Source organism: Pectinophora gossypiella, chromosome 1 (genome assembly GCF_024362695.1).
Source record: "Pectinophora gossypiella chromosome 1, ilPecGoss1.1, whole genome shotgun sequence".
Taxonomy (NCBI): domain Eukaryota; kingdom Metazoa; phylum Arthropoda; class Insecta; order Lepidoptera; family Gelechiidae; genus Pectinophora; species Pectinophora gossypiella.
Window position 1 is genome coordinate 11,970,798 of NC_065404.1, and position 18,842 is coordinate 11,989,639.

General features: G+C 37.7%; 1 protein-coding gene across 1 annotated transcript in view; it reads left to right on the forward strand.

Annotated features, from left to right (window-relative positions):
* Positions 1-204: 204 nt before the first annotated feature.
* The window catches only part of LOC126370717 (dedicator of cytokinesis protein 9), a 60,287-nt gene continuing 41,649 nt past the window's right edge, over positions 205-18,842 (forward strand). Inside the window, exons 1-15 of the mRNA XM_050015780.1 lie at positions 205-388; positions 988-1,107; positions 4,673-4,845; positions 6,730-7,024; positions 7,281-7,455; positions 8,341-8,548; positions 10,286-10,589; positions 10,940-11,157; positions 11,381-11,571; positions 11,846-12,090; positions 12,499-12,698; positions 13,185-13,305; positions 13,723-13,995; positions 14,238-14,354; positions 14,894-15,076. Coding sequence (XP_049871737.1) covers positions 341-388; positions 988-1,107; positions 4,673-4,845; positions 6,730-7,024; positions 7,281-7,455; positions 8,341-8,548; positions 10,286-10,589; positions 10,940-11,157; positions 11,381-11,571; positions 11,846-12,090; positions 12,499-12,698; positions 13,185-13,305; positions 13,723-13,995; positions 14,238-14,354; positions 14,894-15,076 — 2,871 coding nt within the window. The 5' untranslated portion in view covers positions 205-340. The remainder of the gene's footprint in view (positions 389-987; positions 1,108-4,672; positions 4,846-6,729; positions 7,025-7,280; positions 7,456-8,340; positions 8,549-10,285; positions 10,590-10,939; positions 11,158-11,380; positions 11,572-11,845; positions 12,091-12,498; positions 12,699-13,184; positions 13,306-13,722; positions 13,996-14,237; positions 14,355-14,893; positions 15,077-18,842) is intronic.

The window sequence follows — 18,842 nt, forward strand, 5'->3', positions numbered from 1 at the left end:
AATAATTTTTATTCTTACTTGTTTTGGTTGAGTGATGGTAAGATGATAACTTTACTGGCTGGACAGATGGTTTATTTTTGCATAACTTAGCACCTCTATATTTTAAAATGATTTAAATTACGAAAACTAATTTCGACAAAAATTCGTGGAATAAACCAAAAACACGACTGCACTCCGCAGCGGTCCGGGAGGAAGAGGAACGAAACGTCAATCGCGTTTTCGTAAAGTGGAGGGCTGCGATTTTCGGCGTTTTGTATTGAAGATTGATTACTGCAAAATGTAAACAAGTAAGATTTACCGTAAAATCATCGTTGTTTTTGTGAATTACTCTTAATTCGACATGCCGCCGGTCAATTCCAAGACGAAGAAGAACGGCGCAGAATATGAGGTAAATTGATCTCTAGTATTATTCTAATATTATTTTGCATTTATTGAGTAAAACACAAATAACCGTGTGTTCCTCTTGCATTGTAGGCTATTTTTTCTAATTAGAAATACAATTCTTATTACGCTTTAGAGAAAGTGATTTTCAACTCAACCTATTTACGGCTTTTCTAATGTTTGTTTTACAAGTCAAGAGCTAGAGAAATCGGTTTTTGCTGTATGTTGTTGTATATGCCCATTTGAGTACAGAGATTGTCGTGTGTATTGCCTGAGATAAATTACAGTGGCTTCACTGTAGACAGCTATATTTACATAACATTTACTATTGAATAAAGTAAACAAGGTTGAAATGTTTCTGCTTCATCTCTAAGTCTAATACCAATAAAATTGATTTTTTATCATAATTAGTATTTAGTAAAATACTCAATATTGATAATTGAATTTTCTATAATAATAAGAAAGTGATGCTCTTATTTGATTATGGTAATCCTCTGAAGGTCATTACTCATTTTCGAAAAATGTTAGAAATACCTATTCATTTTTGTTAATTTTTTGTTAGATCATTTATTTTATATAGGTACTATTTTTTGTTTTTATTTTCAGAACATAATACCTACAAAATGTTCAGCATTGGATTTTGAAAGATACATTCAGGAAAATAAGACTCTACTACTGAATGACCCACTCCGAGACATCCTGCTGTATCCATCTGATGATGTATCTGTAAGTATTCATAAATTCTATAAACAAAGCCTTTTATTAGGGACTAAATTAAAAAAGTTATTTATGTACCAATAAACAAGGTCAAATGAAAGTATATTATATAAAACAGAACAACCATTGAAGTACAATTACTGACTATATTTCAATAAGGTAAAATTTTACATTTGTCTCAATGCACAGTAAGCATTAGATCTATCAAAGTATGTCGGCTAGTGTTGTGATATTCATTGGCATAGTGATGTATCAGTCGATATTAGGTTGAATGGTTTTTTTAATTGGGTTGTTTCTTAAGTCAAAGATAAATTGTGAAAGACAGATCTAAAGCTGACAAAAATATTTTCTTTTTTCTATTTAATTTATTTATGAATTTGAATGAAGAAAAATATCACAGGTTGCTTTTTCATAAATTCCATACTAATTTTGTGTTTTGATGTTTAGTAAAAAGTAACTGATTTGACTAGTTGGAAACTACCCTATTCTGTTGTTACTTGATTATGTACCACATTATTATACCAATCATCACAATTATACAATATTGCATGAATGATAGGAAGACTTGCTAAAGTTAGTCTCACTACTAATACATAGTTATTATAATATATTCTATCTGTTGATTATAATTCTGTTATTTAGATATTTATGTCATACTATAATCTTATATAACTCCACTGCCGTGTCATACGAATCTCTGCTATCTCAAAAAATGCTGTTTTGAGTAAATCGCCTTTAAAGTTTTTTTCAGTTAATCGTCTGTATAGTTCGTATTAAGTGAAATATCTGTCATCAAAATATCAGAAAATATTCTAAAATGTACTCTGAATAACAGGCACTTTTGATTTTTTTCTTTATTATAATAGTTTTTATTTAAATCAAGTTTAAGAGTTGTGCATGACCACTCTTCCATAGAAATGTGGTCACGCGGTCTGTGCTATATTAAGTTAGCAGAGTTTGGCACATGCAGCCGGTTTGTTATTATAACTTTAATCTATCTATGCTAATTATTAGTTGTAAGAGATGATCGTTACAAGCTTTCTATAAGGACTGCTTTTTGGGGTAGCCCGGGTTGAGTAGACTAAGTGAAATGGATACAAGGAAAATATTTATATTAAGTACTTAGTTTAATTTTGATATCTACAAAATTGGAAATATTAATGTACAAGTTGGGAATTCCTTTTTTTCTACCCTGATATACTTTTTTTGCTTCATCAATCAGCAATCAGGAGCTCAGAATTATGTAATTTTATCATTTTAAATAAAATAATCTAAAATATAATGAAGGTTTAGAAAAAATATTTGTGAAATATATAATTATGTTCAAACTTCTTCTCAATACAATGAAAAAATGGGATTCCAACAGCATGTTTGCAATCATCAATCACAATGCCATAGCTAAAAATGTTTTAGGCCATAACCTTTAGGAATCGATTAATTCCTCCTCACAATTTTCATCACTCCGAAATCATAGGCACACATGCACCACCCCTTACTAAAAACATCTGTTGAACCCTTACTAAATTCAACCATCCTCAAGGCCAGCACACCACACCCCCTTGAAAACACCTTCCAGTAGTTCGTCGCAAATAAAATAATGTTTTCGTGGCCAAGAGTCTGCATTGTCGTACCTTCCGACGACTTATTTACTCTTTCTCCACACAATCTGCTAGACTGCATAACTCCCCTCTCCCGAAAACTTGTCTGCTATGCAAGCACGAACTGTACCAGACACGATGGAAGTTTGCACAGGCTCGAAACATACTCCCTACGCTTTTTGCAGCCACAAGCGTAGAAGAGTCAATCAAGACGATCATTGCTGAAAATGGATCTCCACTCTCAACAAGAATGTACAAGAATGGATCCTGTGAAGTTTGTACTTCAGAGTAGAAATTTGGTTTTCTATTGCGAGGGACAACCCTCGAAGAAAGTAGAACATAAAACTATAAAAACTGGCCTCCTCCGCCTGCTTCGCCTCAGTATCATATTTCACCCTTGAGACAAACGTCTCAATGAACAGAACCAACGTTCTTGAAAACAGCAATCCCCACAGCTAGCCTGGGCATGCAAATAGCCTCCTGCACATCCACAGCAAAAATCTCGTCAACAGTAGGTATCTTCATTATTTAGATCGCCCTCTAAACATCTATGGGACTTATTCCACATATGAAACCCGTAGATATTCAAAAGATGTTCTTAAAATTGAAAGTACTGCCAAAAAAGCTTTTAGCTTAGGATCATATGTACATACTATGGATGTGGAAACCAACCGTAAAGGATTACTTTGCGTGAAAGGCAGTTCCACTGCAGGCTGAAAAGTCCACAATATAGCATCAGCATTCTGTCTCTGTATTGAACAACCCTTGCAACCACAAGAACTTGGCTTTGAATTGTGACAATTATACCTCACAAAAGAAAAATATAATTCTCTTCCTGGCCATGATGAGATCAATCAACTCGTCCTCACTTGTGACTGCAGAATACACAAAGCTCTTGCACCTGGAACCGGTGGTTGCACCGCGAACTCTTGAATTCTCGAGAGTAAAAGAGATTGACGATCTGACAGATTATCACATAAATCGACAACACAGACCATCAGTCCACAAAACCTGAATCCGTTTCGCGACAAACTATAAAAACCGCTTCCAGAATACATAGAACCCTTGAAGAAGCCGAACCCAGCAAAGGTTCAACAAATGTTTATAAAAAATCGCATTCGGCGAACGAGAATCATGTAGGAACAAAAGCAATAAACAAAATAACCCTGTGCTCATGAACTATTTACGATTTTGATGCTGCAATTCATGATCAAAACTAAAAATAATATTAATAGCGATGATGTCATCGCTTGCTCAGTTATGAAAGTCCAGGGTTACATCTATTGCGATTCTTTATTCAACAAGAAAAAGTCACAAGACCTTATCATCCTCATCACATTTGAGTTTGATTTCTCACAACAAACAGTTTTCCAGCTCGGTATTGTATCCTGCCATTGCTGGTTCTTGCAAAACTCGATCCTTTGACCAACGGTCCCAGGTAGTATCACTGTTCTAAAGAAGTTTCCCATTCTTATTCAAACCAAAAAATATTTCCCCTTTATGCCTGGTTTAAAGCATTTTGGGTCCTCGACTTTTTTTAATGAACCTTAAGGCATTTGAGTTGCTACTCTTATTGGTTTCCTTCATTTTATCAAGAAATTTAATGATGAAAATTCACTAGCATATTTACATTATGTACCTTAACTTGATTGTGGTACATAATATAGATTTGCAGGCATGCAAATGTATGTGTATCGAATTATTTTTATTATATCTTTCATTCATAATAATATGCTATATACTTGATTGTATACGTACTGTCAACAGTAGTCTGTGACCAATATGAGATAGAAAGGGCTCGAGCTTTATACACCCCTCATGGCTGTGACCTTGTAAGATCTATTATGACCAAATCCCTAATTTAAAAGACCAAAGATCCAGTGTTTCTTTGAGAGAAAGCTCCATGCCATCCTGGGGGCGATTATATGGCTTCCCAGTGTCCGACTAAGGTGTAAAATTCTATGTCTTTTACCTAGAGCGTAGTCCTACCGCGGAGATGGAGGACAGTGACGACAGCGGTGCCGGACGTGCGCACGGCCGCTACTTGTCCGCTGCTCACGCGGCAGGCTCTGCTGAGCTACGCCTCCAGCTGGAACCTCATACACTACAAGTACAGCAGCTACTCCGGGACTTACCTTAACTTGCCAAGGTAAGGTATCAATATGCAAAAATTCAAATTCCATTTTCTAATCTTAATTTTTTTAAATTGTTTATACAGCATTGTCACAGAGGGAATAAATAGAACATACCTCACCCGTCCACATACCACTCCCTTATCTCACTCTAAGTAGCACAACATTATTCCATTCATCTCTGTGAAACTGTGATATGTCATCTCAGTATTCACATCTTTCATACTCATAACTAACTTCACTTTTTCTTGGGTCATCCACTTAGAATAGAATATATATTTTACTGCCAATTTAATTATAATACTAATGTATTTTTAATGTGATTCAAGTGCAATAAAGAGTTTTTGTATTGTATTGTATTGTATTTTTTAAAATTTTGGCCACATCTAATTTTGGACAAATAATTGTGATAGATAGGTCACCAATTTGAATATGCAGAATACACCAAACGGTAGTTTTACTTTAGTGCATTTCCCTCGATCATTATGTTCTTATGTCAAAATTATTCTGCGCTGAAATGTTTATTGCCTATAAATATTCACAAACACGAATAAATTTCCATATATTTCATTAAAAAATGTCGCCCTGAACAGGTTTTATTATATAATACTCCCACAACCTATTACTCTCATTACCTAAAACCCCAAACCTCTTGCATCTGTTTCATCTAACTTTTTTATTCACTTTATGACTTTATAGTTTTTTAATTATGAACTTGAATGCCTTGAACTTTTAAGTTTTAAAAGTTGGTGTTCGCGCGGCGTCGACTTATTGTGAACCTTGCTCCGTATTGCAGTCTTAATGCGCGTTAACTGCTGATTATACAGGGCGCTCTAAATTCTTAATAGCTACAAATTAGTCAAGATTAGATAGTGCATACTAATGATCTGTTGCCGAAAACTTGCTATGACCCATTCAAGGGAAGTGAGACTATATTTGATATCGTCGACCGTTATGTTAATAAATATCAAAATGGTATTTTTTAGAAAGTAAATATATATAATGCGCGAGTGTTATATATCTTACATAATTAATCGAGCTATTTTTCAACAGCAAGCGCAGTTTTTCATTATTATATTTATTTAGCATTGTCACGCAACATAAAAGTGCAACCATAACAATTTGCAATATAGATTTTAAATCGAGATAACATGTTTGAAATAGCTTATACTCATACTATTCATAGTACTTTCACTAAAATTATACAAACCATTTTACTTCACCACGTATTACGTAAGTCGGATAAGGTAAACAAGCTCAACTCATCATGTGAGAAGCTTGGCTAATTTAATAATGTGTTGGTCAATATGCGTTCAAATTCGACCAATGCAGACTGGCATCTGATTAGCAAAACAATTAGTGGGACGTTTCACGGCCGCGGAAACCCCACTATTTCCAACTTTGATACCATTACCCAAGGCCACTCACATTGTGCTCATAATGGCTCATATGATTCATATCCTGGCTTGTGTCAGAAATGAGGATAATTAAATAAACATTCATTTGTAGCGAAATCACTGCAAGTTATGCATTTTAGCATTATTTAATTTTAGAACGAGATTAGGTCTGTTACTCGTTGTTTGTAAACACGCCATGGCGTTTATAATAATGTTTCAATGTGTACTGTAACGAATGTGGTGGTGTCAGAACAATAGGTACGCACGATATACTGAGTTCAAACATTTGTAGTATCCATAGTGATGTTTACAGAGAAGATCGGTTGCCAATATAGTTATCACTGCATACTTAAATGCGTAAGTGATCCTCGTCATCATTTTACACACCTGTGGGGGATTTCTTGTTGGTTTGACCTTTCCTCTACAAAGTATAAGAAATTCCATACCAGTATGTGTAAAACGGTGACGAAGCCCTACTTTGTCTATGATTATTTTTCCTTTTAGAACAATAGACAATAAATTGCCGGAAGAAGTATACGACTTAGACGCGGAGATTGAAAGCGACAATGAAGCTCAAGCGAAGGTGGATGTTGGTACCAAAGAGGGGTACTTGCTCAAAGGTCCCGAGATCGGCTCAGAGAGGATCTTCAGCAATCTTGCCTCGAAATCCTTTAAGAAACGCTATTGCTCAATGGTTAGAGAAGCGGACGGAACTTATATTTTGGAGGTTTACAAAGATGACAAGAAAACAGATACGAAGCTCACTATTGTCATGGACTTTTGTTCGGATGTGGTTAAAGTAAGATCTATTTATTTTTCTGATACCTTGTAGTCTCCGGAACGTGTGTAAACCTAAATATCACTAATTGACAATGCCAGTAATCGTAAAGATATATTGGAGACAAGTTGGCGTCCTTCGGTCGGCTTATGGAGTGCACTAACATGCAATAAAACGAGTTAGAGTATGCTCTTTACCAATTTTGATTACTAAGAAGAGATCTCTGCGAGTAGTGGGGAATAGTTGTATATTACAGATTGTTTTTGTATATTTTTAGAACTCAAAACGCGGTAGATTCGCCTTTGAGTTACGCATGGCCGGTGGCAAGGGGTATACGTTCTCGTCAGACAATGAAGAGGAAATGAATGACTGGATCACTGCTTTCAAAGCAGCGCTAAAGAAAAGTCACGACCATCAAGGAGGTCATCCCAATGACGAAGTTTTAGACAAAGGTGCGTAGAGTAGACATCGGTTTTTAATGGTGAAATATTCTTATGGTGATCAAAGTTTCTTCTGTCTATATGCTGTTGTTGAGCTTGTAACTTATAATTATGTCTGTGACTGTCTGAAACTATGAAGAGGTGTATTGTTTTTTTCACAATAAAATACGACGAACCTACTTGGAATAAATTTATTTGCGTAGGTAAGAGCACACGTTACACGCAGTGTCATAGAGAGAAGAGAAAAAATTGACGGGAGAGTTGCCCTACATAAAAAATAATGTCTGTATGTACTCATACTACATACATAAGATCACGCCTATTTCCCGTTGGGGTCGGCAGCGACAATGGAATTCCACTTACTACGACCCTGACACATCACTTTCGCTTCTTCCACTCTCATTAAAATCTTTTTCGTTTCGTTTAGAGTACTCTCATACTCATACTAAGTTGTACAATAATAGTGTTTGCTCTAAATGGCATCTCAAAAGCGTGTTTACAGAACTCTCAAGAGCCGGCAAAGCATAGTCAGCATTTCTGGTGTCGCAAATGTGCGTTAATGGCTACCTGCCATCGAGTAGCATAACCGCTCATTTCCTTCCATTTTAATACAAAAACAACGCAATTCTTATATAGAAATTATAAGCAATATACAGGGTGTTAGTGACATCGTAACGAAAACTGAGGGATGATTCAGATTCAGACCATGATTCTGAGTTATTATCAAATAGAATTTTCAGTCGCAAAAGTATGGAACTGAAATTAGTAAAAAAGAACACTAAAATGTTCATGAATTTTCCGACAGGATATTGCACTTAATATCAACTCAGGATCATGGTCTGAATCATCCCCCTCAGTATTCGTTACGATGTCACTAACACCCTGTATAACTTCCAGATGCGGACATGTCACTAACAGCAGAACCTCCGCCCCCTACATACGGCACTCTCAAAGGTCTGGAACACAGCATGAACCCACTCTTGATGCGGTATTCTCGAGAGACCGACCTGTCCATCGCAGCGGCAAGGAACGACTGCCGGACTAACATCTTCACCTTGCCGTTCAAGCGAGCTACTTCGCCCGAACCTCAGTTAGAACCATTCAAGTGAGTTTATTTCTACATTCATCCTAGTTTAAGAATAGTTGTGTTCGACGTAATCTCCGAAAATCCATCAAAACATTGTACACCATAATATATCAACAATTTACCGTAGCGATGTTCGCATGTTCGTAATTCAATCTTCAGTTACGAACTCTAAATTCACTATCGGAAGATGGCATTCTTTGTTTTTAATTACAGACGCTAGCTTATATTCCCTAAAATAATAGGACCCTCTCAAGAATATATAAATACAAATTCAACGTTTGCAAACCGGCAAGAACACAAATCTAGTGTTTCATAAAAATGTTTCAAAACACCTTATAAGCAAGACTAACTTCAATAAGGAAAAGCGGTCAAACGTCTTCAAAGACAATTCCCATTGCTATAAATAGCTTCTTTAAATTCCATTGACCGCAACAACATAAAAACTACTCGTTTTATCCTTGTATACTCTCGTTTAATGACGTCGTCGGCTTGTTTCGAATGACCAGACAACCTAACTATCTATATATACGTACATATCATCATAGGTTCATAACGATCATTTTTCCATTTACATTTTTAATTTTAACTCCTTCGTTTCTAACAAGACTTATTTTTGTTCTATATGTGTACGTTGTATGTTTAACTCTTAGGTTTGTTAAGAAGATTTATGATTGTTTTTATTTAGAAGATGATTTATTTATTTATTTAATAAACACAGGTTACAGACATAAATCTTATTAAATAATACACTTTTTGGTACATTTATGTTTAAGGTTTATAAATATGTATTTCTGCTAAAATATATATAATATAATAATATGTTTGTACCGTGTGTAGCCGTGTGTACCTGTAATTCATTCAGTGGACATTCTTCACTTATATTAATGATATATATCAACTACAACTAAGGTTATTAAAAGCTATTATACCGTATAAAACTAAAGAGCAACTGAAACAAGATGAAGAGAAAATTTTTACTTTTTGTAATGTACTTCCAATCCATAAAAAAATTAATTACATCATTTTGTTAGAACACTATTTTAATGAAGACATAAAGGAAAGGATTGTACAAAAGAAATGGACCAGATCTGTCGATATGGACAAATTAAGGGTACCTCGTTACCTTAATTTTTACGGACAACGTACTAGTAAATACATTATATCGAAGATTTGGAACTGTTTACCACTGCATTTAAAGAATCTGAAAAAAAAATAGCTCCGTTAAAACTAAAATAAAAGAGTTTTATATGAAAAACATAAAACATGAGGTATAAGTTTTGCTCATCAGTCGAGTTGTGTACTCAAACTGACTTGAACTGTTTTCTTCTAGAGGTATATTAGGTATGCGATGTTGCAGATACCCGTTTGCAAGTTTGAATTGTATAACGCATAATAGGTTATTGTAAGTTATATCGGTGTGTGTGTGTGTGACGAGATGTGCTCACGCTGCGTACCTACACTCAACTAATTGTTTATTTTGGATAATAATACTTCTTTGTACGTCTCGCCAGTGATGATGGCTAGTCCACGTTCAAATGGCCCTCCATTTTGGTGGACAGTAAATTGTATTAGATTAAGGTTGTTATTTTTATTTAATAAAAGAAAAAAAAAAAAATTGCGCCACATATATGAACATAAACTTAAGATATAAATTATATAGCTTTACGATATGTGTACTGTTGGTATACCTATTTAAATAAATATATATACTGTTTGTTCTAAAATCCTAATATAACTTTTAATGTCCTTTTCCAGAGAACATTTTGGCCAAAGAATATTGCTCAAATGTGAAAGTTTAAAGTTTAGGTTACAAGCACCGATTGATGGCGATAAGGAACTTTTATGCCAAGTGGAGCCTTACTTCACATATCTGGCTGTATACGACGCGAGACTTGGAAGGAAACTAACTGAGAACTTCCACTTCGACCTCAATCACGACGCGGTAAAGGATCTAGTCAAAGATACAGAGTGCACAAAGTCATTAGTTGAAAATTTTAGCTACGATGTTAAGTTAGACGTTAAACAAATACCCGATGAATGGTTTCGATCAAAGAAACAGGTATGTTGCATTAATTTATTAAATTATAATGAGTTGTTAAATTGCACCTTGTTTTTCTTCCTATATTTTTTTTGTAACGTCACGATTGGTGAGTTTTTTGCTTACTTGGAGAGCCAAAAAATTGTAAAGAAGTGTTCTTTATGTTAAAATCAGGTGAATATTTAAATTAGTTTTACTTAATTATACAAATTCACGCCTTTGATCCATAATATGGTGGGCGGGACCTCAAATCAACAACTTCTTTTACGGATTCTTCTCGCGGCCGAGATTTCCAGACACAATAATTAAACCATGATGTTTTGATTTTAAAAGGACATTCGATATTACGACTTTATTTTTTTATTTTCCAGGTTCTTCTATCAGTGAACAATCCTCACCCGGATTTGTTCCTAGTTGTGAGAATCGACAAAATACTCCAAGGCCACGTGAGTCAGGTGCTGGAACCTTACCTCAAGGCTACAAAGGACCCCCGCTTGGGCCTCAAAGTCCACAAAAATGTGCAGGCCTATGCCAACCGTGTGGGGACCTACAGGATGCCTTTTGCTTGGGCTGCTAAACCTCTATTCAAGTTAGTATTTATTTTTGTGTTTAATTACCGCCGTTTTGTCGACAAAATGCGGTTGAATTGACACTATTGATCTTGTTTTAATAATAATATGACTGTACAAGTTGAATGAATTCATTTCAGATAAAAAATATGTTTTGAGCACCTTCATACATTATGTCCAACTCTTTTTGATATTGCTTACTTACCTACTGACAGTAGAACTTTTATAAATATATTTTTACAGATTATACAGTAACGATTTGGATGCGACGCCGGAGTTTCCCGCCATTTATCGCCAAGAGCCGAACAAAATGTCCGACGAAGACTTGATGAAGATCCTCTCGGACTTTAGGAAACCAGAGAAATTGGCTAAACTCACTGTGATTCCTGGCTGGCTGAATATTAACATTCAACACAGCACTGAACAAATACCAAGTAAGCTTGCTAGTGTTATAGTCTTTTTTAATATTTCGGGTGCCATTTCCGCTTAGTGGCGCCCGATGTGGGACTTAGGTATCTTCTTTCGATTTTTATGTAATATTCTTCTTATCTGTCTAGCGACAAGTGTTATCAAGTGTCGTACACTGTTTTCCCTTCGTCCATATTACGTTCCGATGCAGACTCAGCGGTACTAAGTGATAGAATTAAACACAAAATTAATATAGTATTTGTACTTTCAATAAGAGTTCTTTAACAATTTCTGTTCCAGATTGCATGACAAGCGCATTCGCAGCGTTGAAGCCGTTCCCACTGCCGCCTACATCGCCGCTCACTCTAGAGCTGGCGACACTGAATTGGGAACCAGAGCAGCCATACGCAGCGTACATACATCACTTGTATGTACGCCCTCTATCACTCAACTTCGAGTCGCAGAAGATGTTCGTCCGAGCTAGAAATATCGCTTGCTCTGTCGAACTGAGGGATTGTGATTCTGGGGATAATAAACCCTTGCAGGTAATTATATCCATTTCAGAATCCTTAAGAAAGACGTATAATTAATTTACTTCCTGAAGTCTGATAATATGGCTATAATAATTATACCCTCGTTACGGGAACAATCTCCGCTTTTCACCAGCATCTGAGTTAGGTTTACTTCACCCCCCTTCCGACATACAATCGTATGGCAACAGACGACTCACACACAGATGCGTGTGTACGATAACGTCAATGTTTAGTGTCTGTTTAAAACGAGCTTTGTATGAAGTATCCGGGGTGTCGAAAAAGTCCCACGTAATTTAATCCTTTCGAGGGCCAATCAATTGTCGAACCATTCGACAACGAACAATTGTAGTTCCATTTCAATCAGTTTAAATTATGTATTACCAACTTATCATAAACTGGTTGTAAACATTTCATTCTTAGGCGGTGTACGGCCGGTCGGGCATGACAACGCAATACCGGTGCTCAGTGCTCCACCACAACGCCAACCCGTCGTGGAGCGACGAGGCCAAGATCCGCCTGCCAGCCACCATCACGCCGCAACACCACCTGTTGTTCACCTTCCACCACATATCCTGCGACCTTGCCAAGAAGAACGACGCCAATGTCGAAACTTGTATTGGGTAATTTAGTTTTTTTTAGTAAACATCAACTCCCCTACCATTTTTCACAGGGTCCGCTTACCTTACCTGAAGATTTGCTTTTCTGACCTTCCAACCTGCGAAGGGATAATCAGCCTAACACAGATTAGGAAGAAGACGAATGAGTGAATATTTTGTAACAATTAATGGAATGATATTGATGTCGTGTCCACAATAGCGTACAAATGTAATTTCTCATTTACAACATCCTCATCACTAATTTAAAAGCCACGTTCTTGTCGATGTAGGTATTCTCCATGCTACTTTTTTACAACATTATACACAACAACATGCATCCAAAAATATAGGCTGTATTGTCTTCTACTGGATACTGGTAGAATAGTTTAATTATGACAAACAATAATCGTGACACCAATGTTGATAACGTCTGTCATCTACTTTACAATCCTCACGTAAAGAAGGAGAATTTTAACAATAATTTAAAATATAAAAAACTTTATTTTTCAGGTACGCATGGGTGCCATTACTGAAGAACGATAAAATCGTCGATGAGATAGTAAACTTGCCGATCGCAACTCACTTGCCATCAGGATATCTCGCCATTCAACCTCTCGGTCTTGGCAAAGGGGTAAGTTTACTCAACTAAAACTCTCCAACATAACAAAGAATCTTCTAATAAGATTGATATCTTATTATAAGTGCTTAAATACGCAGCAATCAAAACTTATTATTCCTTTTTCCTAGTCGTAGTTACCGACAGCGCAGTGTGAATCCAAATTAATCATAAAAATCTAAATATTTCTAGTGGACATCATATGAAAGTTTCTATATCCTCATAAAGCCGAGGTTTCCAGACACAATAGTAAAACAATGAAGTTTGGATTTTAAAGGGACTGTCGGCGTTACGACCTTAAAATTGGCGCCCAATAAGGGACACACATACTGTGTGTTAAAAACACATTTTTCATACATACTTACACTCACTGTATCAAAGAAATACCCTCTCTGTTACCCTCGTTATTCGAAACATCTCTTTCCTCAACAGAACGCAGGCCCAGACGTGGTATGGGTAGAGGGCGAGAAACAGCTGTTCCGTTGCCAATTAGTCCTCGACTCTACAGTGGCAACAAGAGACTCCCACTTGCACAACCTGTTCAGTCAAGCGGAGAGACTGATCAAGGCCAATTCGCCCTCCACCTCGCCTTCTCCACCACCGTGGAATGACGTGCTCACAGCTCTGAAAGCTGCACATGCGATCAAACTGAGCTCCTTAGTTGCTTTCCTGCCAACTATACTGAACCAGTTGTTTGAGTTGATGGTAACTACCTACACACTTTTAAATTAGTTATTGACGCTATTCACTTGGGAGATGGAAGAAGAATTAAAAAGAATCAGCGCTCCTGCTACTTCCGTTAGCAATCGCTTGTAGTTATCAGTACCAATACGTTGTGCCGTCGCTGCGTAACAGAAAATCTTCAGTGAATATTTATATTGAGCGAGCAAGGCAAAACATTAAAATCACATGCTAAACATTGGAATTAAGTTTGTTTTTTGTTTCAGACTGTAGAGAAAAGCTATTCCCACGACATGGGGTACCAAATCGTGAAATTGATAGTGCATTTTGTTCACATGATCCATGACTATGGCCGGAAAGATTTGCTCGACAGTTACGTCAAGGTAAAAACATGATATATAGTTGAATTCAGACCAATCGATGCACGAGATGAGACTGACCTGTGTCCTAAGTGGATACTGTATTGCTGTTCTCAGTTTAAAATAAACTTAATTTTAATGAAATAGTTTTTCAAGTAGATAAGACTCTAATGCGTTTAAAAAATACAATACTTTTAAATAAATTCGTACCATACATAGATAAAACGTAGCGTAGTTGACGCGATGCGAGGAGTAAAGCGCAATTTAACCAATAGTTGATCTAACAGAAAGCTGGGTAAGGTATGGATACTTAGTTTATGTTGCGATAGATGCGATAGGTACGATCACGAGCATTAATATGTATACACTTTGGTACCATGTCACATTAACTTTTTTGACAAATTGAACTGTAAGTCTCACTAAATGTCTAATATGTTAGTGCGACAGAGTCCTAAACTGGGTACATTATATTGCTCATGACTGTACCTATATATGCCCCAATTGAGAGATAGTCGTGAGCTTATGTTATGGAACAATATATGTTCAATTACTACTAATTTCAGTACGTATTCAACTGCGTGGAGTTCAAGCTGCACACGGTACTGACCGCGCCGCTGCACATGTTCGTGGACCCCAGCCAGCAGGACTTCTTATTAGGGCATAAGTTCATGCAGTACTCCGGCTTCTTCTTTGACATCATCACTAAAAGCATGGCGCAGTATTTGATCAATACTGGACGGATAAAGGTAGTGTAATAGAATATACATACATAAACAGCCTATATACGTCCCACTGCTGGGAACAGGCCTCCTCTCAATCAACCGGAGGAGGTATGGAGCATACTCCACCGCGCTGCTCCACTGCGGGTGCGGGTTCTGGTGTCATAGAATAGAATAATAAATATAATTTTAAGTCACATTTATCTAAATAGTCAAATAATTTTATAAAAATATTTACGTATATTGTAGATATCCGGTCCGTGATAGCCCTGTTCGGAGAACGCGTGATTTACATCGTAGTTTCACAAGTTCGAATCTCTGCTCAGGCTCTAAACTCTAAACCACTGAATTCGCCTTATGAGTTTGATTCATATTTAGATCATAGATAATTTATATCATGTGGTTTCCAGGATTTGTGACCGGTTAATGGCAATAGGTTGTGAGGTGGAGTACCAACCTCATCAACCCTGGTGTCAGGGTTACTATTGAGCCGCCAAAGGCCCCTGACATGACTCACATCATGATTTACATTACATGGCACTTAAACATAGCTGGCGAAGAGTGGGTATAATACTTGACATCCCTTCGGGGATACGGGGGTTTGAAGCTATGTGATTTCCTACTATACAGGTGTTAGGTTTTCTGTAATTTTGTGCGAATTTGTGTTGCCTTCATATGGCAACACTAGGAGAAAGGGTATAAAAAGGCGTGTTTGTCTTTCATTGGGGCTTTTTTGATTCGAGCACGCATCGAAGGCAGACGTACCATTTTGAACACGTGTACACTTGTGTTTGAGCACGCGTGCGTTTTGGAAATTTAGAGTAAGTAACCAATATACTTATTATTTATTATTTCAATGGTTGTTTTATTTATAGAGCATGTACCTGAGGCAGCTTTATGTATATCCAGGTATCCGTATGTTAGTTAATGATCATGTTACCGTGGTCTTACTACATTTCAGAAGTGGGATCGTATCCATATGTGTTAATCAGGATACACCGTTTTTGAGATATTTTACTTTGGAAATATATCTGTATAAATATATACATATAGGGTTATCTGAAGAATATTTACATGTTCCAATGTTTTCGAGTTCCAGATTATGCCTCTTGAAGACGAGATCGTTCCACGAAGACGACTGACGAGCCGAGACGAGCCGAGACGAGCCGAGCCGAGCCGAGCCGAGCCGAGACGAGCCGAGACGAGCCGAGCCGAGCCGAGACGAGCCGAGACGAGCCGAGATGAGCCGAGACGAGCCGAGACGAGCCGAGCCGAGCCGAGACGAGCCGAGACGAGCCGAGACGAGCCGAGCCGAGCCGAGCCGAGCCGAGCCGAGCCGATACAAGCCGGGAGCGCAGCCGAGCCGAGCCGATACAAGCCGGGAGCGCAGCCGGAGAGAGAGCCGGGAGTACAGCCGGAGAGAGACGTCGCTTCACGCGTCGGCACAACGAGCGACACAGCCAACGACATCGCGGCGAAGGGCAGGAGGTGCGACGTTCGTCGGCAGCTAAGGGAATAGAAAGGTCAGATAGCCCTACATTTTCATCTAAAGATGTTCTTAATATTGTTGAATCATTAGTTAACTTAAGATCTTAACCTAATCCGACAGCAGTCGCCACATCACATCCTTCCAGTAGTATTATGAACCATGTTACCCGAATTTGGACCCTCATCGAAAAGTCAAAAGATTGATACTTGGTTAAAGAAAGTTAATGAGTGTGCCACTGTTTACGGATGGGATGAGAACAACCGTTATCCACTTCGCAATGCAGAAACTGCAGGAGTTGGCCAAAGTTTGGTATGAAAGCTTCAATTCTATTTTGTACAGCTGGGCAGAATGGCAGCAAAAGTGGTTAGACGCATTTCCTTTTGAACATGATTATGGCCAATCCCTGGAGGATACGCTTAGGCGAAAGAGTAGGTTTGGTGAACCGCTAGAGGTTTATTATTATGAAGAATTAGCCATCGTGAACCGGTGTGACATCGAAGGGAAACGAGCCGTGGACTGCATTATCCACGGATTAAGTGACAAGACAATTAGATCCAGCGATAAGCGTTACGATGTACGCAGCCTGATCAACTCCATTTTCTGATGAGTAATAAGGAGAACCAACCACCGCCCGATCGCTTTCATTTTAATAAAACAAAGTAGTCGACTGAATCCACAGCGGGAAGTAATAATGACAATAGGGATAAATCAGTTAAGACTTCAAAAAAAAATTCAAGTTACAAATCATTTTGTTTTAACTGTAGGGAAAAAGGTTACCCGTATCTTAAATGCCCCAAACCTCTGGTCCAATGTACAGGATGTCGTAGGTTCGGTCATAAAATGGAAACTTGCAGAGTCCCTTTTTTTTTGAAAACCGTGATAATCTAGGTAACATTCCTAAAATCATGCGCATACTTACCTCTAAGTCGGGCTCAAAATATTTCAATACAGTTAGGGTAAATGACACCTCTATGATATCGTTTATAGATTTCGGTAGCGAAGTTTCGCTCATAAAACAAACAACGACACTGATTTTGGGGTAGACTTGTGATCAACCCCCGACTCCATTAAAAGTTTTGGTAGTAATTTTATTTTGTCCATGGGCAGGACACAGGTTAATTTATGCATCGACGGTGTTAGTGCGGATGTTTTGTGTCACGTGGTTGACAGTAATCTGCTCAATTGTCCGATATTAGTAGGACAGTCCTTCACCGAACAGAAGCAGGTGCTGGTATTCAAGAATGCCAACGAATTGAGGTTTTATTATGATGATGAATTCCCTTTTGCTAACGGTGGTAGTGGTGATACTGCGAGTGTAAAGGTCGTCTCCGCTTCATGCGCAAGATTGAGTGGAGAGGCGATTATCAGAGCTCGTACTGATGTTGTGATTAATTGATATGTTAGGCTTAGCGGAAGAGTCGTGGGGAAGCCAAACCGAGAATTCACGATAGCCGGCGGGTTATACAAAGTAGAGGAAGGTCAGCTCTTTGTTCATATTACCCCATTGTCAGCTTTTGTTATATTGATGAAGGTGATATTATAGGTAGATGAAATAGAGTTCAGATTGTCAATCATATTTGTACATCACCCACAGACCTCGTTGGCGAGCATTTAGGTATAGAGCCTAAAGATGTTAACTTTAGCAAAAACGCTTGAAGAGCCACATAAACGACGTCTATTTTAACATTTTGAACGAATACAAGCATTGCTTCGCGCAATCATTAGAGGAGTTGGGATGTACAAATATGACTGAAATGAAAATTGAATTGAATATTGAGCGTCCTGTGGTTTACCGGCCTTACATATTGTCGCACAAGGAACGACAACAAGTAAGAGAAATGGTTGGTGAGATGATGAATGCGGGGATTGTACGAGAAATTGTATCGGAATATGCGAGTCCAATTATGTTGGTTCGTAAGAAGGACGGTAAACAAAGGCTCTGTGTTGATTATAGGTTTCTGAATTCAATGACAGTTAAGATAAGGTACCTGATGGCAGTGATTGAAGACGAGATTGCTCGATTAGTGGGGCAGGCCTACTTTATAACTTTGGATCTGGCATCTGGATACTACCAGGTGCCTATTGCAGAAGAATCGAAACCCTTAACTTCCTTTATCACCCCAGACGACCAATATGAATTTAATCGTATGCCGTTTGGGTTGGCTAACGAACCAGCTGTATTTCAAAGGCTGATGAATAAGGTATTGGTTTCCGCTAGGTTCTCAGAAGCTACTGCTTACATCGATGACGTATTAACTTACGAAAAGGATGTAGAAGAGTGTTTGGATAGGTAAGAAAGGGCTT